This window comes from Cynocephalus volans, chromosome 10, assembly GCF_027409185.1.
Source record: "Cynocephalus volans isolate mCynVol1 chromosome 10, mCynVol1.pri, whole genome shotgun sequence".
NCBI classification, from domain to species: domain Eukaryota; kingdom Metazoa; phylum Chordata; class Mammalia; order Dermoptera; family Cynocephalidae; genus Cynocephalus; species Cynocephalus volans.
Window position 1 is genome coordinate 39,899,733 of NC_084469.1, and position 26,442 is coordinate 39,926,174.

Sequence of the window (26,442 nt, forward strand, 5' to 3'; positions counted from 1 at the left end):
GTGCTCTCTCTAAACTGTCATGCCTAAACTCAGCAGCATCCTTTATCATTCCCATTTGACTGCTGAGGCACAGGGAAGGTAAGAATCTTGTCCGAGGTCACACTTGTGCTACGTGACAGGTTTGGGATTTTGAATGCAAGCCCTGGAGCTTGTGCTCTTACCTGATAGCGAACCCTGCACAGTGCCAAGCCGGCGCGGCCTCACACGGGGCTCGGTGTGAGCCACGGAAGGGCAGGGGCAGCCCCAGGGTCCCAGATGTCCTGCGAGGCACAAGGGCCACTGGCTGAGCCAAGCTTCACCCCCCCCCCCCCCCCCAAATCTCTGCTCCTCCCTCAGGCAGTGAAACAAAGCCAGGCTGGAATGACGTTTCAGGACAGCCGGGGGGTGGGCGGTGGGGGCGAGGACATTCATCCCAGAACTTCCATGTTTGTGCGTCTTTTACAACAATGTCCAAATGTGTGTCTGTACACTCAGTCTGAACATTTGTTTTCACCAAAAAATACAAAACAAAACAAAAAACCCCTGAGCGTGGCCCCAGGTTCCCTTCCTCTGTCACTCTGGAGTGCTGCTGCAGCCTAGGGTAACAGCAAAGCTCAGGGAGGGCCAGAAACTAAGCAGGGAAAGGAGGCGAAAGAACATGATGGAGAGTCAGGGCTCCAAGGGACCTGTGGGTCTTTGGCTCTGTCACATCCCTGTTTGCCTCCTGCAGCCCCCAGAGCAGTCAGCAAGCTCAGCCTTACCAGTGTCCCACCCAGCGGTGGCTAGAGCCCCAAGGTTGGTGTGTCAGACGGGCCTGCTGTAGACTGAGCTGCAGGCTCTAAGGACACTGTCGTAACCTTTGCCGATTCACAGGTGTCCACAAACACTGAGCCCTGTCGCTTCAGGTACACCTATCCTGATCATCTCACCAGGAGGAATGACCCTTAGTGCTCATGATAAGGATGTAATCAGAAGTGGGGCTTTTCCCCCCACTCAGGGAACCAATTTTGCCCTAACTACTACCAGGGTCCTGGGGGAGGCCCTCTGCTCTGCCTCCATCAGCCACCCAAAACGTTTCTTAGAGTGGGGACCCCTGCTCACGCTTCCCCCACTGCTGTTTTTCTGCTGTCTCATGCCCTGTCCCTGCAGACTCTAGGGAATTAAATGCAGTCTGATATATATCCCTAAAAAGATGTCATTGAGACCTGCCCAGAGAGCATCCTTTTCAAGAATCAAGTACAGTGTGGCTTAGTGGGGGAGAGCCATCCTGTCTGAACTCCTGTGGCCAAACCTGGATGCTTTGGTCCCACAAGCTCACAAGGTAGAAGCAAAGCTGGCCCACCCACAGCCTGATCATGCACTAAATACCCTAGAATAACCAAACTGACCGTTTCCTAAGGCTGACTGTATTTGCCTGCAAGTAGCTGCTCTTTAGCCGGAAGCTCCCTTTAAACTGCCTCTCTCTGCCAACTTCCAGATCTTGTCCACTTTGATATCCCCTCCATCCACATAGAGCTCGGATCAACACTCCGCCTGAGTCCCCTGGAGCACGTGCGGCGACACTCGGTGACTGACAAGAGGGACTCGGAGGAAGAGTCTGAGAGCACTGCCCTCTGACGTGGCACCCCGTCCCCGACATGCGTGTACATACATACATACATGGGCCCTGGAAACACGCCGCAGGAGCGCCGTCTGTGAGCTTGCCAAGTGTTCTCCGCTGGCTCTCGGCTGTCACTGCCAACGGGAGGGTGCAGCTTGGCAGAAAATTTTGGTCTCCAGTCTGTGTAGCAGATGGTGGTGGTGCAGATTGTTCCTTTCAAATGGTGACTTCGGCCTTTTGTTTGACCTTTGCCTTTTGACTTTGTGCCTATTTTGATCCACATTCAGCCTCCATGCCAAGCAACACCCACCTCTCCACCCACGGGCTTGCTTGTCAGAAATGTCCTTTGCAGGGTGGGGGTTGCGGAGGAGGGTTAAGCTACCTGGTTAGACCCAAGGGCTGCTAAAGTCAGATCCTGCAGGATCAGCTTAATGGCTACAGAAGAGAAACAGGACGGTAGGGGACCCTTTTACTTACAGCTGGACTAGGTCTGGAATTCAGAAGTCCTGGGGCATTGACCTTTGTCTGCTGCTCAGGGGAGAGCCAGCCAGTTAATCCTTTTAGGCTACTCTTGATCAGAGGGCTCCAAAGTAAATGGCTTAAAACAAAATGTTTCACTTAAGTTTTATTTTTTCCCCCACTGTGACTGAAAGCTCCCTTTACCTTCAATCATTTCCTACTTCTGAATTTCAGAAATGATCTGGACAATGTCTGGATACCCCAAAGATAGCTTCCATGCCCCTGCGAAAACATTAGCTGAGTAATTCCACCCCTCCAGGCACCTTGAAGCACCCAGCTCATTAGGTGTGTGGGTTCCTGAAGCTTGTCTCTTCTTTCCAGAGGTTACAACTGAATAGCAATAATTCTGTTCCCCGAAGCACATGGAGGAAAATGGAGGCAGCCCACTGTGACACCGGCCCCTGCACATGGCCTGCAGTGTGGCCAGCTTTGCTCACCAGCATCCACCTCTTGTCCCTCCTCACGAAGTTCCACCTAGTCACGGGGAGGAGGGGAGCCACTGGGGAGCCCATTTTCACTTTGGGATTAAGGGAGTGAGAAACAGATTTGGGCCATGCATGCAAAGTCAGAGTTTAAAATTTTATCCTTTTAAAATAGATATAATATACCTATACATGATATAATATTTGTACATATGAAATCTCTCTATATTTGTTTAATTTGAGCCATTCAATCTAAACTGATGTACAGGTGTACAATGAAAAATTTAAATGCTCAGTTTTTCCCAGCAGTGTGAAGCTGTCCTCTGAGAGGGACTGCAGACTTCTGATGTTACAGCTTTGCTCACTTCCTGGCAAGGGCAGTTCAATCCCCAATCTGTAAGAGCCTGGGGGTTGAAAGTTATCTTTAAATACATGTACAAAGCGTTGTCAAAAATAATGTTATTAAAATAGATTTATTATCCCTGAGCTTGGCATACGTTCTTGTTTTAACCACTGACCTGTGGAAAACACAGTCATTGATCGCATGTGCTGCCTCAGGAGGAAGCCTGAAGGTCACCACTGCGGAAGGCCGAGTCCCTGGCCTGTATCTTTCTCTCTCGTCACCTGAGTATTTAAAGCTCTTTCCATATTCCCCTGGGTAGGGAGAATACACAACTACACATTAGATTCAACTTTGAAAAAAATAGTCTCAATTTTCAAGCACTTAACCTCCTTTTAAATCCTGCAAGGAGGCAAGGGAGCCAGCCCAATGTGACATTTCTCAAAACTTTCAAGGGCAAAGGGTGATTCTTGTGCTCATTATGGGGCACGAGAGAGCAAATCTGTTGTCTCCACTTCTACCCAGAACAATGGGAGGACTGCCATGTCCCTGAACCACTGCCCCGGCCCAGCCCAGGCCCTGACAGTATGTGAAACCCTGCCACCTCTGTGAGCCAGGACAGCTGGACTTCTGTCAAAAGACAGCTGGTGAGGACGGTGGCTCCCTGGGGACAGGTTCCAAAGGTCCCTGCTGTGATCGATCGGAGCTGCTTTCCAGGGCACACCGGGTACCTGGCAGCCACAATGCTGAGGCATGGAGAGCCCTCTCCACAGCACACAGAAGACCCTGCTCCGAAGCAGCACCAGGATGAAGCGGAAAGAACTCAGGATCCACTCAATCTTTATTGTGGCTGCTGCTTTGGAAATACTATTCCTTGAGTCTCGGAGACACTCAGACCCACCATCCTGTTACTTTGCTTTTCCCTGGCATGCAGAGGAAATCACACTGCTGGAGTAGGCGAGGGGTGGGTGCTGCCCTCTGTGTTTCTAGATGACTTTAAAGACTGATCGGAGTTAGTTAGACCTGCCTGCTTCCATTTGGCAGCCTCCTGTCCCACAGCAGTGCCAGGCACCAGCCATCCAGGAGCCCCGGTCTCAGCACAGCTCCACACCTCCTCATTGGATCCTGCTCTCTAGTTTCCACCAGGCAAGGAGAGCAGACACGGGGGCCATGCACAGAGCAGAAGAGGCACAGTCCTCAGAGTTCAGGATCACTCCTGGGCTTCACTGGGCTCTGACCTTCTTGCTCTGTGGACTCTGAGGCTCCTCTGCATGTACCCGTTTCTGCTGGGGCTCCCTGTCTTCAGGGCCGCCAGCCTGTGCCCTGGAGAGGAGGGCCTCCCGCACCAGCCGCAGCCCCCGCTTCTCCCTGCGCTCCACCATCTCCTCGATGTCACCAGCAAACAGGGCCTTCAGCGGGGGGATCAGCTTGGGCACCGTCGGAAAGTCTCCAAAGCAGACCTAGAAGGCCAGGTGGAGGACCAGGACACACCTCAGAGGGACAGGAGTTGCAAAGTGACAAGATTATGTGCGCACACAGCAGACGTCACCTCTCCCTTCCTTACAAACCCTCAAGCCAGCCAACCACAGCTGAAGAGAAAGAACGCCCCGGAGGGACGCAGGAAGCCCTCTAGAGACAGTGGCAGGGCCTCCTCACACCAGGCTGTGGGGGCAACACCGGATGAGCCTCAGCAGAGGAACGGGAAAGCGGTCCGGACTCTCCAAACCAAGCTCCTCAAAAACGCCCGGCTCGGGCCTTGCCCTTTCATTCCAGAAACCCCGAGTGGCGGGTCTTGCTTTCCCACTCACGAGGGCCGTGCACCTGCCTCAGGTCTGTGCTGAGACACAGATGATGTGACCATGTGAACAGTGTAGGCCAGAAAGACTCAAACGCCCAGGGAACCTGAGACTGGGGTCAAGAAGACCCCTGCAGGAGGGTCTCACCAGCAGGCCCGGCACCAGCTACACTAGCCTAGTGCTAGAGAAATATCCTCTTGCTGGCTGGCCCTGAGCCAGAAAGCATCTCTAACCAACCACCCTGCGCAGTGTATGAAGTCCCATCTCCTGCCCCGGTCCCCACCCCAGCTAGCCCATGTGACATACAGACCTTCATATGGTCAAAAGCAATTCCCACTTTCTCGTTAAAGTCGGGGCTGAAGATGGGGATCTTGGCATAGCGCTGGCTGAAGTGGCTGAGCATGATGAACTCCGCATTCATCCGCATCCCCACGCTGATGGCTTGGGAGGTAGTGCTGCAAAGGAGGGACACACACCGCAGACACTGAAGCGGCCCTAAGGCCAGGACACCAGCGCAGAGCACCAGCACGGACCCTGGGCCTCACCCTGCTTAGGCACCCAGGGAATGCCGGAGATGTCCTTAACTAACTGGCACCTCTTTAGCCAACACAAACTCTTAGGGCCAGATCCTTCACCCACTCCACTCTCCTAAGTGCAGCCTGCCCCTGTGCTGCTGTCACACCTCCTGTCAGCGAGGGCACCTGAGAAAAAGCACAGGGCTTGGCTGGGGTGAGGCACTCTATCATGGAAACAGCCCAAGATTCATCCCCCAGCTTCCCTGATGTGGCTTAAAGTTTATTCCAGCCTGTCTCCAATTCTTTCAAAAAACTATGCCTCATTCTAGAAGCTTGCCTAGAGAACGGTGCAGAAATAAAGGCAGAGGACCCATGAGAGAACCGCCACAGGTTCAGGCAGCCCCTACAGCCCATGCAGGAAGCAGGCCAGCCCATGTCACGAGAGGGCACAGGCTTTCCCAAGGGGACAAACGCAAGGCTGCTCAGAGTTTCACTTGGGGGCAGGCAGAGGGGGTAGGTGACAAGAAGGACTGACCAGCCTTTGCTACCTGTGTGTCTTTTCCATTGCTTCCTGTTCTAAACCATCTTCCAGAGTGGCTTCATGTATCAGGAGGGTGGCATCTTTCCCTGGAGAAGGAGCACGGGCATCAGGCAGAGTCCTCCGCCAAGCAGCACATGCCCTGGACCACGTAGCTGTTTCCTGGCCCTGTAACTTGTCTGCACTATAGGACAACCAGAAACTCAGGTTGTCAGAGACTGACCACCCAAGTCTGCTGCCTCTGCTGACGCTTCCCTGCAAGCTCGTCCACATTCACCTCCAGCTGCACAAACCTGAGAAGCCCTGGTGCGGCTCATTTCTTCCACTACTCACCCATCTGGACCAGAGCCTCGCAGGGCATGGTATCCCCTGAGTAGACCACCTTCCAGCCGGAAGTGTGCACCAGCGCACAACCAAAAGCATGTTTGCAGTGCCGGACCAGGCAGGTCTGAAACTGGATAAGCAGGGTTTCAGGGCTCTGTAGCTCTGTGCTCCATCTCACCCACCTCAGCACCTGCGGCCGTGCCCCTCACCTCTTCCAAATCACATATTCCCAGCAGTGAACCGATCAGTCTTTCAAGTGTGGGATTGGAGACCTCAGCCCCTTTCTGAAGGCATTTGGCAGGAATCATACTGTAAGAAGACAAAACATTTCAAAATTGTAATAAACATTTAAAAAAAATAAACAGCCGGAATTAAAGTTCAAGTCTTTGTCTGGAGAGCCCCAAAATTATTCTTATGAAGAAATGCAATTAAAATCACAATTGCTTAAGATGGGGAAATAGTAGCCGGATAAAAAAAGAGCCAAACCAACCCCCCTGGGCCACTGTAAGAAACCTAATGGGTGTGGGCCATGGGCGACTCAGGCAGATGGGATGCCTTCCCCTTGAAGTGCAGAGGATCCAACTCCCAGCCATCCAGTCACCCGGTGTGGACAGTCTCTGTGCTAACCAGGTATTCAGGTGCTTGGCCCCAGAACTGTCTCATGGAGAAATGATGGCCAGTCTAGAAAGCAGTACAGAACTGGAATGAGGGCCGAGAAGAAATGCTCCAGAGAAAGTGGACAATAGGTGGAAACCATCTCTTGGTGTTTGCCCTGGAGTCAAAGCGTTTCTCCCCTGCTTCTGCCATCTGAGACAAAGTTAAGGGCAAAGTTGCCAGGGGATACAATTAACTGCCCCAATGTCGCCCTTGAGCTTTGAAGGAGAGGAGGTGGCGGAAGGCAATGGCCTTGGTGGTGGCTGCCCTGGACGCTCACCTAATGTGATGCAGAACCTCCTGGCACTGGTTGTGGTACTGCTGGAGCCAGGCCCTGAGCTGGGTGGGAGCAACCACTAGCAGAGGGCGAAAAGGCTTCCCCAGAGACGCCTGAAATAAAGAAATCCGAGTGTCAAGTCAACGACAGAACGAACAACCCAGTTAAAGCAGTTTGGAGCAGCAGCAGGTGTGGCTGATTACGTGCAAACCCAGGAAACTCAAAATGTCCACCAAATGTGCACTTACCAAAGCTTGTTCTCTCTGCAGCAGGATATTCAACAAGCCCTGGAAGGGAAAAGGACGCATGGATTAGCCAGGTCCAAACTCGATTTTTTTCTCCGTGCTGGCCATCTATTCACCAGCTGTCTACCGCTGCTGCAGGTGGGGCATGACACACGCTGAACCCATGACCCTGACATGCCACACAAAAAGCAGTGTGGCTCGTGTTTGGAAGGCAGGACAATGGCCCCTAGGAGACCAACATGAGACACGTCTCCCATGCCTGGCCAAAGTTTCCTCTGCGTGGGCTGAGCAGACGAGATTCAAGAACGGGGTGAGGCTGAAACCCATGCTTCTGCACAGAAACAAAGCAGACAGAAAGACTCTTTCAGAGCAGAAGGGCTGTGCCAGGGTTTGGTAAAAGACCACGTTGTAGCGAGAGATAAATAACAAAAGCTCTGGGCAAGTTTGGATATGGGGGGAAAGGAAAGCAGCCCAGCGTGGAGACCCCACGTGGCAGCAGCTCCTGCAGGCCACAGCTCTGTGGGCCAGCCCAGCACTCACCGTGTGGTGATCCGCGTGCAGGTGGGACACAAACACAGCCGCGAGGGTGCCCAGGACCCTGTCTACTTGATCTCCGTAATGACGGCACAGCTGCCCAAATGTACCTTCGCCACAGTCCAGGAGCAGAGACGTGTCGGAGCTGCAGAGGATGAGCAAGAGTCAGCACGGATAGGAAATGCTGCAGACAGTTTAGGGAACAAGGTTTGCTTTGGAGAAGAGCAGGAAGCAGGTGGGGAAACTTCTGTCTTCCATAAGGCCACAGGATTTTCCTAACTAAATTAACCACAGAAGTAATTTTAGATGTATCTGTCCTCTTTATATAAAGAATTATACATGGAACCCTGAAACCTTTTAAAGTATAGACCTTAGGGCTGGCTGGCTGGCTCAGCTGGTTTGATCCAAGATCAAGGGTTCGGATCCCCATACCGGTTAGCTGCCAATCAATCAATCAAGTATACCAACCTACACATATGCTAGGCATCCAAAAAAGAAGCTTATGTGGAATGAGAGGGAAAACACACTTAATCCTTACAGTGAATCTTTGATTATGTAGCTTGAATGTGGCAACACCCTCTGCGGAGAATACCAGAGATGGCACTGTGTATATGTGAAATTGTTTCCAATCCCAGTTGCCCCCAATTTTCCCCCCTTTTCAAGCAGTTCTGCTTTTCTCAGCCCATGTCCTTACAGTTGTCTGCTACAGGATGGACTGTACACCATACACTCCATCGGGGAGCTGGTTAACATGGACTACCAGCTTCCACTCAGAGCTTCTGACTTGATCTTAGGCTGGGTTCACACAGTGTATGTTTCTGATATCAGGGTGCACCAAACTATTGCTGTGTGCATCTAATGCTTTGGTGGTGTTTACCATCCAACACTAGCATCTAAGATGACAAGGCAAAATATTTCCTTCACATACACATCTGCAGAGGTACCATTTACATTTCACAAAGCCTCAGACTGATTAATCTCTCCACAGATAAGTGACCCCAGGCAAACCCAAGAGAATTAACTAAAAACCATGCTAAGGGGAACCCAGTAAAGGGAATACAAAATGACTGTACAAAACCCAAAAGCTTTTTAACATACCAACTATAACTAGTTAGAAGGAAAATACAATGTAGCAATTAAGATACTAGTTCAAATTTCAGAGCTGCTACTTACCAGCTGTGGGAACTAGAGCACATAACCTCTGTGAGCATCAGTTTGCCAGTCAACAAAATGGGTAGTAATTCACTACACAGGATTAATGTGAAAATAATTTCTTAGTAAGGTGCATAACTTAGTAGTATCAGCTATTTTTATTGAAAGACATAATGGTATGAATTTTAGTGATTCCCAGAATTGACAGTTAGCTATTTTGGCTATAATAGGCAATAACTACTCCTCTTTAGGAACACTCCAGCCAGGATGACAACCTTACAGGGCTTTATACCATTGCATTTTCATATCAGCCTGGTGGATGGAGCAGGCTTTTGTTTAAAACATAAGCATGCTCCTTGATGGATGGATGTTTCTGGGACAGCAGTGATACCTGATGTTGACAAGCGTGGAGCTGACATTTCGAATCTTCATCGGGATGGCAGACCCTGTTCCAAGGAAGATGATTTCTGGATACTGGCTTCTTTTCTCTGTGGAAAAATATATGTAAAATCATACATTTCTTTGGGTCAAAAGTGAGCCAACATTGAGCCCTGAGAGGGGTAAGCAACACTGTGAAGTCCAGCTTCCCTGCAGGGGCTGGTGGGCCATGGCCAGCCGCCCTTCCATGGAGGGCTCCTCGTCAGGGTGAGACCCTCAGGATTTCTGTAAGGAGAGGGCTGTCTGGGAGGGAGAGCAAATATGTTCTACAGTCTTTTCTTCAAAAGAACTGTTCTAATTATTTTAAATAAAGAAAAGGGGACTTCTTTATGCTGTGAATCATCATTTACTTCAAGAGGGTGGTGTCTACTTTGCATCCAGCTCTTACTACAAGCTTGGGCCGGCTTCCAGAGATGCAAGTCTGGGAGACATCATTTGACTAGATTAAAACCCCAAACCTGCTTTCTAGTCCAGTGTTCTCTATCACTAGTTCAAAATAACAATGACAAGAGCAGAGGTCACAAAGTTCCCTAACTACTATTCGTGATGGGGCCAGTGAACCCAACAAGGTGAGTGGCTTGGCCAAAATCTTCCGTGGATGCTTATTAACAGACCGAAGCCTGGATCCCAAGTCAGTCAAATCCCTGCTCAGAGCCCTCCCTGACAGCGTCTCACAGCTGTCCTCCAGCTGATTCACTCAGCACGTGCCTTGTAAAAACTGCCTGGCACCGCTAGGAATGCTCTGATTTAATGGCCTGGGATATGGCGTGGGCACTGGGATTCTTAAACTCCCCCAATCCACTTCCCCAATGGCTATGATTCTAATGTTAAACCAGAGAAGAAAAGCCCTGGATTAAATAAGTAAAAAGCGTATGCCCCATTGACCCTCTACTTGACGCTATGAAAAAACCTGCAGGCAGGCAGAGTCCAGGAAAGAAGGGCTGCTTGGGGGTCTTCCACTCACCTGCTGGGGCTGGGCCATCCTGCGCATGTTTCCTATATTCCTGAACGCTCTCCTGGAAATTGGGAAGCTCCAGGGCCTCTGCTATAAATTCATCTGGATTGCAAGTGACAATGGCATCCCTGCAGGGAGAGAAGCATCTCAGGTGACCAGAGCGGGCGTTATCACCTCAGCAAACAACAATTTGAATGTCCAGAATAAATTCATGGGATAATGTGCAGAAAGTTCTTTCAAATCAAGGCTAAGTGACCAAGATCTGGGGTGGTTCTGTTCTTCCGCCTTTTGGCTTCTCAGCTAAGTGTGGGCAAGGGGAGGACACTTCAGAGCGAGTTCTGATAGCTTTAGCTCCTCCGTGACATCTCTGGCCTCAAAGCCTGACAGCTGGCACTACTGATTGTTCTTTCTCTGTGGTGGGGGTTGTCCTGTGTACCATCCCTGACCTCCACCCACTAGCACCACTGCACCCCATGTGACAACTAAAAATGCCTCCTGGCATTGCCAAATGTCCCCTAGGTGGGGGAAGGCCCCAGCTGAGAAACAGGGACTCTCAAACTAACATGCACACAGTTCATCGCCTGGGAACCTTGTCAAAATGCAGCACCGAATCTGATAGCTCCAGGTGGAGCCTGAGAGCCTGCATTCGCAGCAAGCCCCCAGATGGTGCTGATGCTGCCTGTCCTGACCGCACTGAGAAGCCAGGCCTTGGGCAGGTGGCTCTTCAACCTGGCTAAGCATTAGAACCACCTGGGAGCTGAGGACGTGAGTCCCAAGCCTAACTCTCAAGATTCCAATTCAGTAGGTCTGGGGCGGGCCCAAGAATTGTATTTTTCCCAAGCACAAGGTGAAGCTGAATACTGAAGAGGTGTGTTGATCACTGCTGCCTGTGCCGATGCTGACAAAGGGACAGCAGGCTCTTTAACCCGACGGTTGCCCATGCACCCGAGTCATGCTGCCACAGTCTCTTAAGGAGCCCTAACTATTGTGCAATAGCACAGTACCCAGTAAGAATCCGGAGCATAGTCTAACATGACACTGTGGAGTAGACAGGAAACACAATTATTCAAGATTCAGATCTTACAAACTGAAATAAGAGATGCGAGGCAGTGAGCATGTTTCACTGAACTGGCTGGTGTACTGTTAGGGGCTTTCTAGATGGCAATTTAAATTTATCAGGTATCTTAAGAAATGTCACACTCTGACCATATAATCCCACATTTAGGAGTTACATTTAGGGAACAAAGCTCCATGCAAAGATTCATATACAAAATATGCATTGCTTCATTAAAACAGCAAAAACTGGAAACATCCCAAACAGGTGAACATCCCTATCTGAAATACCAATACAACTCTTATTGCTAAAAACTATTTAATGATACAGGAAAAGACTGACAGTGTCAGGCCATAAACCCACATATACATTTTTACAAATACATCCCCATATGCACAAATTAAAAAAACACAAAACATCATTATCTCTGGGTGACAGGATTATGGGTAAATTTCTTCATTATACATTTATTTTCTATGTTGTAAAACAAACACTATCACTGTTATTTCCATGGAAAAGTTTTAGAAAAGGACCATCACTGGCCCCGATCCACCCCTCTCAACCCAGACTAGGGTCAGGCTGTTTTTCTAAATCAACCTGTACCGGCCCACAGCCATACTCAGCCCCATGTGTGTTTGTCTACAGCGCCCCTGTGCTACAACTGCATGGTTAAGTGGTTGCGATGGAGACCATGTGGCCCGAAATGCCTCCTAAAGCACTCACTCTTCGGCCGTGTACAGACAGATGCGTTTGCCCACCCCTGTCCCAGAGGACTCCATCAGCTCAGCCCCGCACAGACCTCTGCCACTCCCTCCTGGGACGGAGCTGGTACTTGAGCAGGCACTCCGCCCGAACCGTGGGCACACTGAGGGCTGGCCCCTCTTCCTGAAACAGACACAAACGCACACCATGGAGAGAAAGAAAGGGGTGGGGACAGAGCGGGCCGGGGACCACTCTGTGACCCTACCTTGCAGAGGACACTGGCAAGTGGGGGGAAGATGCCTGGGTGGATGAGGTTGAGCTGCGTTTGAATCTTGTGGCTGCGCAGGTTGTGAACAGATGCACAATTCTCGTTCAGGATCAGGTGCTGGGTGTTGGGCCCGAATCTGAGATGAAACAGACAGGAAGTCCACTTACCTGTCCCGGAGGGAACGATTCCATCTACGGGGCAGCACGGGAGACCAGAGTGGTAACGTCGAGGGACGTGTTCGAAGACTTCAGTGCCCTGCCCAAAAACGTTACCAAATGGCCCACACAACCCCCTGCCTCAGCTGGGCGAGTGCGGGAGGAGCAGTGAGGAAACGAGAGAAGTTAAGGTGTTCGGGGCCTCCGGGCAGATGTGGAGACATTGGGGCCTGGGGTAGAAGAAGAAAGGGCGGAAGAGGAAAACGGATCATGGATCGTGACGACTCAACCCTAGGAAACCGGGGGAGGGCAGCAAAGAGCAAGCCCCCAGGTCCCCGTGCGCCCGCCCGGGCTCACCCTGACGCCCCCGCCACCTGCTGGCCCCGGCCAGGGCAGCCCCGAGGGAACGTCAAGTCCCTGTCCTCCGGGGCAGCAAAGCGACAGAACGCCCGCCTCCCGGGGCTGCGGGGAAGACTAAGCTGGAGCAGAGGAAACGGCAAGTACAGCACTTCACGTACTGCCCGACGCTAGCGCGCGTTCAGTGAGCGGAAGCGATCCTTTTATATCTGCAAGTCTCTTCTTTAGAAGACGCACGGGGCCATCCCCACAAAGGCAGCCCTGGTTCCCACACGAGACCGTGAGGGTGTGAATGACGCGGCATTGAGCCCTGCAAGGGGCCGTGTCCCACTGCGCCACCTAGTGGCGGCTTCCGTCCCCAGCGTGGCACAGATGGGTGCTCCCAGTCGGGAGGGTCACAGGCCCAGAGGAAGTGAGCAGGTGCAGGAGTAAGGGGAGGTGGCACTTAAAAGAGGGAGACGAGAGGAGAGTAAGGAACGCACCACTGCCCAGGAGAGTGGCTCGTGTGCTGCTGGGCTGGGCTCCATACCTCTCCATCCACTGCTGGTACCTGCTGTCCACAAGCACAGACTCTGGGGCCATGTGAGCTACGAGGGCCACAGGAGCATCGGCCTTTCCTTGGTACCTGGGTGGAAGAAGCGTAGGATTTTGCTTTATAAAGTAATACAGACTCAGGATACACACAAATGGGGACTATGCAGGGGGCGGGAGGGTGCACGCAGTGAGCCAACCACCTTCATGCCCAGGCCGTGCCCTCTCTGGGCTGCAGCTAGCAGTGCCCAAGAATGACGGGCCCCAGCACTGGGCCATTTCCACCCAACAGGGGATTCCTCTACCCGGCAAGCTGTGCTCTGGGCCTTCCGGCCGGCTGAGCACTTTTCTCAGCACTGTGCTGCAGTCGGAAGCTCCTCCTGTCCTCTCCGTTCACAAGGGTCAAACCTACAAAGCAGGACAAAGGCTCCCCCTGCCTATGCCTGACCTCTCTCTCCTTTATGTCTCACAGCATTTCCCCCAATAAATCTCCTGCACCTCCCATTCCACTGATACAGGAGGTGCTCAGTTTCCCTGGGCTGCGGTTACGGGACATGCCTCTGGGTTACAGGCCATTTCCTGAGGTCGCAGGTACCTCCTGAAAGCCCTCCCCTAGAAGAAAGTTACTGTTGCCAGTGAGACCTATTTTCAGCACCAACATGGGGAAAATGAAACCACGAGGGGCTGGTTTATGCAAATCCAGTGGCTAGGCATGATCAGCACAGACGCGTTATGTAACCCTGATGGCCAGGCATGCTCTGTAAAGTGGAGTTTATCCTCTGAACGACTTTCCACTAGAAGTGCTATAGAGCACAGAACATTCTTGAATATGCCAGGTGCATGTGACAGGATTTGACCAATGAACATGCTCCAGGACAGTACCAACTAAGCACGTGTGAGACTAATGTTACAAAACTGGGAACCACCCCCTTAACTGAATATTCACTAGGTAGCAAATCTATAAAAGCTGAATCCCAGCAGAAGGTGCGGTTGTTGCTCACTTTTCTGGAGGCAACCTGCACTCCACGGGCTGAGGTGTGTATATCTTACGTTGTATCAAACTTGCTTTCAGCAAGCAGCTGCTCACTCTCAAACCAGCCTGCACTTTGTACTGAACTTTAAGTATGTTTTTCTTGCTTTTGTGTTAAACTTGGTGTGGGTCCTGCTCAGTCTGGAGCTATGCACCGCTCTGTGGAACCTGTATTTCTTATCTATCAAACTTGTTCTCACTTTCTACTGTGAATTAGCCCTTGAATTCTTTCCTGTGTCAAGAAGCTGGTAAGAAGACAGGGTGGGTTGAGGCCGACTGTAGCGTGCTCCCTCCCCGCTACCCCCAGACCCTACCTCTGACATCACCACCTTGGTTTCTGCCTTCCAAGGGATCCAAAACACATGTAAGGAAAATGAAAATCATCTGAAATTCCACCAATTAGAGGAGAAGACGCTTACTAACATATTGATGTGTTTCCTTCCAGTTGCCTTAAAAAAATACAGTAGCTGTTTTGATCTGTCCCCACCACAACCATCACACGCATGCATGTGGCTCTCAAACGTCAGTCAGCGACTTGCAGTATCTTTGCTGCCCAAAACATGACTGAAAACACAAAGTCTGTGCCATCAGGGTACCTAAATTCACCCACATAGTATAAAGTGGACCCAGGAAGAACCACAACACTCTAACTCAGAAGGAGTACAGCAGCCCAAAGGATTTGTTGTATAAGTAGAATAAAAGAGTAAGTGAAAAAACAGATAGATAAAAATTAGGAACAGGAAAAATACAGATGAACCATTAAGAATGAGAGAAAAACTAAAACACAGGTATAGATTCTGTGGGTCAAAGATTCTGTCCCTCAACGCAGACCCTTGACCAAGACGGTCTCAAGCACTCTGCAGTGAGGTAAGCGAAAAAATTCATTTAAAAGTAATCCAAATGATGATTGGAGGCATCAATCAGAACTCAAGAAAGTTCTGGAATTTATTCTAGACTTAGAACTCTAAGAGGCCATTGATTTTCTAGTCCTCGGTGGCTTCTGGTTTTCTATCTTTTCTAATTTCACTTCAAGGCTGTGTATACCACAAAGCCCACCAACTACCAATAGCGATGAAAACCCTGCCACTAGGACTAACCCACAGGGAGGAGACCAGGCCTCCGCATTTCAAAGCCAGACATCGGGCTTTCCCAGACACGTGGCTCTAGCCACAAGATGTCATGGGTGCTGGGCTGGGCTTCCTGAGCAGTGTGTCGGCTCTCACTTCTCCCACCCCGGAGACCCCCTCATTACCTCTTAAAGGTTGCATTCTCACAGATGGGTTGAATGAATCCTTCATCTGGACATTCCACTACAACAAAAGCAAGACCAGGATCTGGAGGAGTACAGATCTGTTCAGGCAAAATCTGCAAAATCAAATAAGCCAGCTCATTGGCGTCATGATGCTACGCCAGAAAAGAGTCACAGCCCGGCAACCGGAGTGAACCACCTTCAAGTCAACAAATAACATCACATTCCTATCCAGCAAGCCTGAGGGAAGTACACAGAGCACAAAACCAACTTTAAGTATCACAACCTATGCCCTTCCTTTCTCTGTTTATTACTTAAATAGACAGACAGCTAGCTTGCAAAGACATTTTAAAGCTATAGTGGCCGGGAAACCAGGCTTGGCATTCAATGTTCTCTTCAGTCTGTGGCCACTGGTCCTAACATCCTAAGATGCCAGAAAAGTCATCCTGATAAAGAACACAGTGGCATTTCTTTGGGCCATGCACCCAAAGCCCATCTGCTGTGGGTTGATTGAATTTTGTCCCCCAAAGTTCATATATTAGAAGCTTAATTCCCACTGTAATTGTTGAGGGTAGAAAGTCCTATTATGGTAATTGAAAGGTGGGGCCTTGAAGAGGTGATTAGATTGTAGAACCACAATGAATGCCACAGTGAATGGATTAAAAATGGATTAAGAATGGTCATCAGGGGCATAGTTCTGAGGGCTTTAAAAGGAGAGCACATGAACAGTCTCACTCTGCTCTGCCATTTTCTGCCAGTAAGACCCCTGGGTCACTGTCAGCACCACCAAGGCCTTCACAAAATGTGTTCCCTGGACTTTGGACTTCCCAGCCTGTGAAACTATAAGCAATAAATTTTGCTTTCTTGCAAATTACCAGTTCCAGGTATTTTATTATAAGCGACAGAAACAAGCTAATATACCATCCATATGGCATCTGTTGTTGGACACTGCCCTGAGCCCAAGTATAAGGGAAAGCATCCATCTTTTTTAGAAGGAGGATCACCAGATCATAAATGGACAACTTGCAGAAATACCCAAACACAGCCAGACATGCAGGACCAGCCCAGACAGGAGATCCCATTTTATCACTTAGTCATTTGATGGACTTCCAATCTGTTCCACTTCCTTCAAAAGTGTCTGCAGGCCTAAGCCAGACAGTGACTCTGTCCACTGTCCCAGGCTCTACCTATAACTGCTGAATCACCATGAACACCAGGCATCTCACCTCTCTGCCTTCATAAGTGACACTTTTCCCGTCTTTGACAGCAGTAATGATGGGAGCAATGGCAGCTGTCCCACTGAAATGAAGAGGCAAGCCCTCTATGAGACGCATTTCTTTATGAACAAAAGAGTACCCATGGGTCCCCAACCACCTCGTCCCCCAACACTCACACTGGAAGGCCCAGCTCCTTTGCTTTGAGCACCAAGAAGTTTCCTTTTCTTACATGAAGCTGCAACAAAGAGAACATAAATGTAATTCCAGTGGCTAATGAAGAAGCTTGGTTTTAATCAATTTTCTTAGAAGTGTATCTTCCCTTAAAAAAAAAATTGTTATTTTCTTATAGTTCATTAAAATGCAGTTTATGGATTTCAGGAGGTATGCTATGTTCTGAAGAAGTCATTCATTTTGAATTGCTTTAGTACTAAAAGCCAAATGGTTTAAAACACAGTGCTCTATGTCCTAATGTTAACTGGAGGAGCAGACAAACTGCTCAGGAAACCCAACCCAACATAAATTTAATAAAAGGTAACTCATTTCCACATTAAAAATAGTTATAAGTATCTTTGAGTAGAAACACTGTTCTATCATTCCACGGTCATCAAGTAATAGCTAAAGGAATGTCACCAGAACACTGTCTGACATAGCAGTGACCAAGCAAATTGCTGTATACACAATATTCCGGTGACACTGACTGGTAACAGAAGGATGAATGAAAGGGGCTTTTTCCACCCCCTCCTGTATTTTTCAAATAGTTGGCAGTATAGTGCCATTGCTTTTATACTGGGGAAAAATTATAATAAAAAATTCCTAATATCCTCTTAGAACAGGAAAGAATAATTTTAACATAAAACCTCATAATCATTATTCTATACTTAAAACAAACTTCGACCTACATATTTCACACACATTAACAGAAAAAAGTAAGAAATGGCAAAATATGTTAATAGGTCTTTGAGTATTGAATTATATCTTATTTTCATTTTTTTCTTTAAATCATTATAAACTATTTGCATTTTTTTTTTAACTTCCTGAAGTTAAGAAATTACTCTTAGGGCCAATTCTCAAATTTGAATCCCAAAGTCTTATTCTCAGGATTGCAGAATTTTCCGTCTTAAAAAATATTGTCCTATTGGATCCCCATGCTGGCCAGCTGCCAAAAAAAGAAAAGAAAAGCACTGTCCTAGAGGAAGGACTACAGCTTTAGTGTGTGCACATCACACGAAGATGATAAAGTGCAGCTGGCATCTTTAGATAATGACATTAACAAGCACTGTCGTGACCAAACACTCTGCCCACACACCCACATGGGCTTGAGGATGGAAACTAAATATTTCTAATGTTTAAAAGGAACTTGCAGACCTAAGGCAGGGGAAATGCACCTCTCTAGGAGCTGAGTTCAGCCCATGGAGATCTGGTCCTGTCTGAGGAAGGCAGATTATAAGAACCAGAATGCAAGCTGACGAGGCCCCAGGCAGACCAACGACTGTCCAGTGTTCTTCTACCAGATGAATTTCTCAGGCCCTCGGGCCCACAGCCTATTTTCTCCCACTTCCCAGAACTTGAACTAGCTCAGCTTACTGTTTTCCAAACCCTCAGCTGAGAAGCAGCACATTAATGAGAACAGGGAAAGGGGCTACAGGCTGACCCATGAGAGCAGCCCCAGAAGTGGCAGCAGACAGTGAGAGAGGAGACAGAAGCCAGGGCCAGCAGCTCCCGGGTACGGCTGCCTGCTAATGGGACAGCTGCCAGAGCGTGTGAGAGTGAGCCTCCATCACGCTGAAATACATTTCATGCTCAGTGTGACCCACTTAGGAAGGCAGCAAGGGTCTAATACAATTTAAAGACTACCATATAAAATAGTTAAAAAATGTATTTCACTGACTAAAAACTCAGAAACACACAAGTAATGGGCTTATTGACAATACTGACTTAACTTTTATAAAAATTACAATTATTATTCAAATAAATTGATGGGAATGATGATGGGAATGATACTGGCAATGATCCTGCAACTAATATTACTACTGACCTTTCATAATTGTTTTCACTTGTAGGTGTTAGAATCTGGATGGAAATTCCAAATATATCTGAAAACCAACATTACTTCTCTTAAAAAAAAAAAATCAAAGCCAACAAAAGGACAATGTAGTCTTACCACGGATTAGACAAAAGCACTTGTTGTAGATTGTGTTATAATAAAATTTTAATGCAAAGTCCTCTTAAAGATAAGCCATTAGTCAGATCTTAAAAACAGCTTATTGTAATAAAATTTTTCATGGAATCTGATGAATTTCAGAGTTGCCGATACAGCCTGTGTGAATGCTAGCCAATGTTAAAATTGATCTGTTAGCACCTTAACTACTAGTGAAATGAAATAAACTAAAACAGAGTTGAAAAAGTTTGAATAAAGATTTGAAGGAACACAAACATAGCTGCCTTTATTTCTGAATTCCAAGGGTACTGATCACAGGCAAATATAAAGAATATATACACAGACTGACAGGGCACTGGAAGAGAATCCTTTTGAAAGGATATAAAAGTATATAGGTGGTACTCTGAAAAACCAGGGTATCTGTGTTTCTTCTTGGCACAGGTAACTTAGGAGCTGCTACCTTTGAATTATTGGAAAAGTGCTAATCGGAGGTTGCCAACCACATTGGCACGCTGGCCACCATGCACACGCGCACTTCCAGGCCCCCCCCCCAGCCAACAGAAAGGCTCTCTTACCTTACAGATGAAAGCTACGACCAAGGAGGGGTCCCTGCCACCTATTCTCTGGCTAACACCTGAGGAAAAACACACTGAATGAGGTAAATATGAAGGTTGTAAAGGCCTCAAAATTGATACTACCTGATACTTAATTTGACTTCACATGTAAATTAAATGAATGCTACCATCCCAATGCTAAGGTTGAAAAAGACACTAATATCCCCAGGCTTTTTCTTTCCTACTTATGTTGAGATTTGAGTGAATGAAAACGCAAAACTCTAACCAGAAAATCTTTGGATTGGGAAATGAAATTTTTTAGAAATGGCACACTTTACCTGGGAGAGGAGAAGAGAGAAAAGTGCTTTATAAACAAGTAAAATAATAGGCGATATAAGACAAAAGCTAAAAAAGTCTGCAAAGAAAATGTGGGTATCAGTCTTCACCCCATGTCATCCATAAAAGGACAGTGTACAAGGTCTGTCTTTTCTCAGTTATTAGACATGATCTCAGGACAGAAAGGAACTTATCAAGCTTTTTCCAAAGCTGGAAAAAAGAATCCTTAAGCAGTCCAATTCCTTTGATACACGTAATCTTGGACTTTTAATTCAGTTTCCCAGTAGGATGTCATTCTGAAAGACAAGGCGCAGATCCAGTCATTGATTTGACTGTTTTGCCAGCTTAGCAGTTATAATAATGAAAAGTACGAAAGCCTTCTATATGAATCAGTTGGCCTAGCTCTGCACTCCTCTGGGCAAACTGAACTCGAAGTTTTAGGCCTGCCAAGGCTGTGAATTGGCTTTGAAAGCTCAGTACTGTGTGGAGGGTACTAACATTAATAAAATACATGTATCTCACAGGGCCTAACACATAGAAATGCTAAGCTTGGGAAAAAATCAGAAAAAAACTTTCACAAGACTAAAAAGTCTCTGGTGTGAATAAGAAAACTGTAACACAGCAAAAGTGCTTGCTCTAAGGGTAGATGCCCTTGGTGCAGCTAAACGTAATGATGGGAAAATATGTGTGCTGAAATCTTCAAGGCTACTCTGCCAATTAGTGGTTGGTTCCACAGTTCACCTTCAGCTATTCCTCTAAGTTTCCTAGGGAAATAAGTGTTGCCATAACGATCATTGGTTCTTTTGTATGTCACACAGCTTAGTTTCATGACTCCTTTGATGGTACATTGCTTCAACTATTCCTAAGTTGCACCTGCTTTAATGAAAATTGTCATGTAGCCAGTTTGTCTATGTTTTCACTATGACTGATTAACCACCTGTGTTCTTTTCTGTAACTTTTGCCTGGACAATAAAAATGGAGAGAAAACCTAGTTCAGGGTTATTTCCCTGAACTCCTTCTCTCTTGAAGAAGTTGTCTCCTGGAACTAACCCCTTCTGGGCCTCTCACTGCTCTGGAGAAATGGGCTTTGAGTAATCCTTTGCGTCTCCGTCTCCCTGGGAGAAATGACAGTACTGACCCCATAAATATACATAATTATTATTTGTCAATTAAAAATAAATTAATTAGGAAAAAAACAGGCAAAGAATAAAGGAAATGCAAGTCCCTCCCAGCGTTCTGCTTTGCTTATGCCATTACCATCTGGAGGGTGCCGCTCATTTTCGGGTGATCCAGAGTCTGAAGACTGCTCTGGACTGCACCTGCCGAGAGGGCTCTCTGGACTCTGCGATGGCTGGGGCTCTCCATACTTCCGTTCACCTGGTCAGGTCAGGAAACCATCAAATTACACACCATGCAGGATGAGCTCACAGCCAAAGACCAGATGTTCACATGTGGGACAGCCAATTAAATCAGTACGTCTTTTACTACGGAAGTAAATAACTAGTTGCCTCCCCACCTGGTCTCTGGCATGTATCTATACCTTATCTTTATGTTTCCATAAGCTTTTGTGCCCTTGCTCCAGTCACACCCTCCCCTCCTCGCCTCCTTCTGCACAGGGGTCAGCGTATACCTCATCTCCCCGGCAGGTTCTGGACTTCTCTGGCCTTCGCTGTGTGCTCTCCAGCACTCGTCAAGCATCGTACTAGATAGCACTATCAAGGAAATGTCCCCGTTGCTCAGTGTTCTCTTCATGGGTACATAACACCACACATGAAACGTGTTTAGCCAGACTCAGGACAAGACTGACACGTAGACTGTTTCTGTTCCCAAGTCAACCCTGGCACCTGAAAAGGCTAGTAGGAGCCTCTGACTCCTCGATAACACTTCTTTTAGGTTGCTGTTATCAGTTTCTTTTAAACATTATTTATCTGTGTAGTCCTCTCCAGAATCCACTCATCGAAGTGGTGTGTGTACATCTGTGGCAAATAAACCCCAAGCAACGAATGTGCAAATCTGTGTACAGTCTACTTTCTGATAGCTCTTGATTATGTAATATTCCAGAATATAATTACCATCACTCACCTGAGTTAAACAAGTCTGTTGGTAAGACTATAAACTACTTTAGGGTAGGAACCATGTCTTAATTCCTCAGCTAAATTTCCTAATCATGCTCAAAACACAAAATAGGGTACATAAAGCAAGTATTCAAACATTTTATCTCACCCACATTTTCCTTACTAAGGGCCTACACCCTCCTCCTCCAGGAAATCTGGCTGCCATACTCACTGTATATGGGGACCTGGTACACTGTCATGGTCTCATCCTGGTATTCCGGTGCAGAGTGAGGACGCACAGCTACATGAAAACCACATGACAGGGAAGCAATGGAATCAGTAAAGAAGTGTGTGAAAATTAACTTCCAAGATCAACAACCACAAGCAACTGAATTACCTTGGGATTTTGGTGGGAATCTGCCACTAAAACCAGAATTTCTAAGTAGATTACAATTTTTAGGAAGCAAACAAAAATTTATTTTCATCAGCCATTCATACAAGGGTACCTCAAAAAGTTCATGGAGAAAGAGAATTGAAAGATAATACGAATCTTTAACTTTTTGAAGTACCCTTGTATTAGCTACAAATAAAAAGACATGTTTATGATTAGTGGTGAGAATCCATTAAAAAAAAAAAAAAAGTAAAAAACAAAAACCATACTCAAATTTAAGACGCTCAAAGTTAACAAATAGGTCCGTGATGCCAGAGAATGTGAGAGCCATTATACATTTTGAAATAAAATATCAAAGCTTCTATAAAGGAGCATTAACCAGCTGAAGAAGCACACAGGCTTCAGGACAAGGGCCAGGGCCCTGCAGGCTTTCCTGGTGAGCCCCCCACCCCCACCCCTGAGGCTGTGTCCCTCCCGAACAGCTGGAGCTGAGGCTCAGTGTACAGAGAGTCCCTATGTGCCTCTGCTCACACCCCCTTCCTCCTGCAAGAAAATCAAGGCAATTCCTCTCTGACAACCATCTTGAGGACAGGGAAGGAAACTAGGGGCCTGAATGGAGACTGTCACACACACAGCACACATCACAATTTTCAAATCACTCCTGCCCACTTAGTCCACACTTTTGCAGCACGAGGTGGGGGCACAGGAAGTGTAACGCAATATTTTCACATCCACCCATGTTGCTGAAGCATTTGATTTTAAGGTTTGATTCAGCTCAGTTTTTAGCGGATTCTAATGTGAGAGGTTGGGGGGTATATGAGAAAGAGAAGGTAGATGACAAGTCACAGTCAAAGACATACCCAGGTCTATTCCTTTCAACGGACCAGAAAATATTTTGATTGCTTCTAGGTATTTTTCCTAAAAAAAAAATATATAAAATGAAGAAGTGAGCAGTTACGCTAGCACAAATGCAGAACACAGCAATGTATTCAAATATGTAAGAGTTATCAATAGGTGGCAACATAAACTTTAATGAGCATTTTGATCCTCATTTATACACATAATTACTGAGTGTCCACTACACATTAGATGCCAAGGATCTAGCAGTGAAAAGCAAGAAAATGCTCTCATGAACCCAATGGAGGAGACAGAAATAAAATGATAACCCAAACAACAACTTAGTGGCAACGACTGTATGTGTGCTACAAGAAAGATGAAAATTGCAGAGGACTGGGATCTCACTTTTCTGGGGAATCAGGGACAGCTCCAGAGTAACTGACCTTTTAGCTGAGTCCTGAGGGTTCAGTAGGATACAGGCAGGGAGGAGAGGAGGTAAAGGGAACTCGTGCATGGATGAAGGTCTGAAATGGGCAGGGGCTTCAGTTGGGATGGGGGTTAGAACTGACCCATGTAGCTGCAGCTTGGTGACAGATTCAGATGTAAGTGTGAGCAAGGGCCGGGGCCTACAGGAATTGTAGGTCATTATTAGGCTGCTTAGATTGTATTGCAATGAAGAGCCCTTGAAGGGTTTTAGGTTGGGAAGTGACAAGCTGCGTTGATGTCCTAAAGTGATCTCTCCAGCTGCTGTGTGATGGAAGGATTACAAGGAAGCAAGGATGGATGTGGAAAGCTACTGCAGTAGACAGGAGAGTAACAAAGGCTTCGATGAGATGGAGACAAATGGACGGATTTCTCTATGGAGACAGAATTAACAGGACTTTGTGATTGGAATAAAGATGTCTGAAATTTAATAAATAAGAACAAAAGTTACCATTTTTTGAGAACGTACTTAGTGCCAAACATCTAATGAAGTGACTTAGTGCTTTATATGTGTTACCTCATTTAATCCTTAACAACAACTCTATGACATTATAGCCATTTTATAGATGAAGAAACTGAGTCTCAAAGAGGTAAAGTAACTCATTCAAGGTTACACAGCTAATAAGGTTTTGAACTTAGATCTATTTAATTTGAAAGGTGAAGTGGTTACTTCACTATCAGTTATCTCTGGAAGGCCGAAGACTGATTTGCAAAAATGAAAATTCTCATTACTAACATTAAAAAAGGAGGAGTTGGCTTTGAAAGGTGAATCAGGAGAGACTCACCAGTTGTGGAGGTCCAGAAAGCACACACTTTGGAAGCCCGGTTTCCTTTAAGGTAAGAATCATTCCTAAAAAGGATGAATGAAGTCAGACCTTTTATCAATTTGACCTGTAGTCTCTGCCAGGAGGAGCACCTCTCACTCATCCAGCTATTTATCTCTGTGTCATCATTTCAGCTTCTAAACAGTCATCAGGGAACATGTGCAGAGCAGAAGTGATGCCAGCTAGAGATATACAGGACACCAAATATTCTCCACATGCCTCTGGAATGGGCCGAGCTGATACTAGGGTGAGGCAGTGAGGCACCTAGTGTGCAAAATGTGAGGTGTCACTCTCAGGGTCACGCAAGTGAAAGGATGGCCTTAAACTTTGCTCCCTAGGTGCCTCGCTTGCCTCACCCTGGTGTCAGCCCTGAGAATGGGGACTGGTCTAATGTTCCACTCCTTCCTATCCACCTCGCCAAGCTCAGAATCTGGCTGCAACACAATTTTGACCTTCCCAGTTGATGGACACGAATAATGGGGTAAGCTGGATAATAGGCATCTGCTGATTCCTCCATAACAAATACATTCACTGTAATCACCGCCACTACACTGTCTGGTTTACTGCCACAAACCTCTGGCCCAGCAACCCAACAAACCAAATGCATGGTAACACTTGGAGGCAGTACCCATGTTAAAATCTGCTCTTCTGAGTCACAGCTTTTCATGCTCCATGCTGCCGCTGACTGGGCTGGCATAAAAAGAATTCCAACTCCCCTGAAGATGGGCAAAAAAAAAAAAGTGGGGGAAGGGGGGCAAGACAGGTTCAAATCCCAGAAACTTCCCACTAGCCTCTGACCCTGCAAAAAAATATACTCACCACACAAACCCCCAACATTACACCAGTGCATTCGCGTCAGGAATATGTTGTCTAAGCGAGCAACCTTCAGCCTAAGAAAGAGAAAACATTTGAACAGGGTAAAGTGGACTGACCAAGGACCAGTTCTGCTACAAAAACCCACCCACCTCTCACCTCAGCTTTCAAGCCCATAATCATCTCCGACCCAAAGCAAATGGTTGACTCACTTGTGCTCCTGCATGAGTCGCTGGACGCCTTCTCCACAGTTGAAGAGGTACCTACAGGACGAACATGACAAAAGCCACTCAAAGATTAAAATCTCTAACACCGACTAGATGCTTTATTGTAGGCTCTGGGAAAAAGAAAAAAAAAAAAAACCAAAAACCCATGTTGTACTGTTGGGGTACATTTCTGCTAGTAGGATGGTGGGTTTTAAAACCTCCTTGGCAGAGGCGGGGAAGAGTGGGAAGGCTGTGTAGGCTGGTGCTGGGGCGAGATGGGTCCTTTCCCCATGAGCTCCTCAGCAGATCCATCTACGGCTCACGCCAAGTAACAGGCCCTGGCCTTGGGATGCAGGGAAGGGGATCCAGCTCAGAGCGTGCTAAGAGCCAGCTCGGAGCCTAAGGGCTGGGAAGAGCCCTCTTAGACCCATCTGAAGTTCTTTACCTATTCCTGGAAACCATATCTAGGATCTCCCACCCACCAAAAAAGCAGAAGCGCCGCAACAGTGTAGCCCCACACGTGTGAAGTAAGGAAACCCAAGCCCAGGGAGGTGCCGCGATGCTCCCGGGTTGCACAGCATGGAGGGTCCGGCGGGATGGGGCTCGGTAAGGGGACGCCGCGGAGGCCCTGTCAGACTCCGGGCGCGGCTCACTGACCGGTTGTACTCGGAGAAAACATAGAGCGCTGCGCCCGCGTCCCGGCCGCCGGCCGCCACCACCTGCAGGTACACGGTGTTCGGGCCCCCGGATCCCCACGACTGCCCGCGCTTCTCCCGCGTGCGCAGGTGCCGCAGCGGGTCCTTGGGCGGCCGCTGGCGGAGGGCCGGCCCCTGCGACATGGTACGTCCGGCAGCGGACCGCAGCAGGTAGCGAAACGCCCACATGCACCCGTCTACACCTGGACGGAGAATGCAGCCGGTCACCCCTGTCCGTCT

General features: G+C 47.7%; 2 protein-coding genes across 5 annotated transcripts in view; one reads left to right on the forward strand and one right to left on the reverse strand.

Moving 5' to 3' along the window:
• The window catches only part of ARHGAP44 (Rho GTPase activating protein 44), a 171,424-nt gene extending 168,418 nt beyond the window's left edge, over positions 1-3,006 (forward strand). For 3 of the 4 annotated variants that reach the window (XM_063112887.1, XM_063112888.1, XM_063112889.1), the window contains one exon: positions 1,457-1,492. Coding sequence is in view for 1 of the 4 variants with exons in the window: in XM_063112890.1 (XP_062968960.1) it covers positions 1,457-1,596 (140 nt within the window). In the remaining 3 variants the exon portion in view is untranslated. Of the gene's footprint in view, positions 1-1,456 lie in introns of all 4 variants that reach the window. The other variant, XM_063112890.1, reaches the window with a different exon arrangement.
• Positions 2,249-26,442, reverse strand: ELAC2 (elaC ribonuclease Z 2). Its single transcript, XM_063112886.1, has 24 exons — positions 26,165-26,442; positions 25,514-25,564; positions 25,308-25,378; positions 24,450-24,514; positions 23,205-23,262; positions 22,186-22,254; positions 21,157-21,276; positions 19,585-19,643; positions 17,028-17,086; positions 16,861-16,933; positions 15,638-15,750; positions 13,354-13,449; positions 12,310-12,448; positions 12,142-12,227; positions 10,298-10,416; positions 9,287-9,383; positions 7,750-7,888; positions 7,213-7,251; positions 6,968-7,077; positions 6,243-6,342; positions 6,043-6,163; positions 5,720-5,798; positions 4,967-5,111; positions 2,249-4,320 (listed from the first exon to the last, which is right to left on the reverse strand). Exons 1-24 carry the CDS (start codon positions 26,389-26,391, stop codon positions 4,084-4,086), a joined length of 2,472 nt encoding a protein of 823 aa, XP_062968956.1. The 5' UTR covers positions 26,392-26,442; the 3' UTR covers positions 2,249-4,083.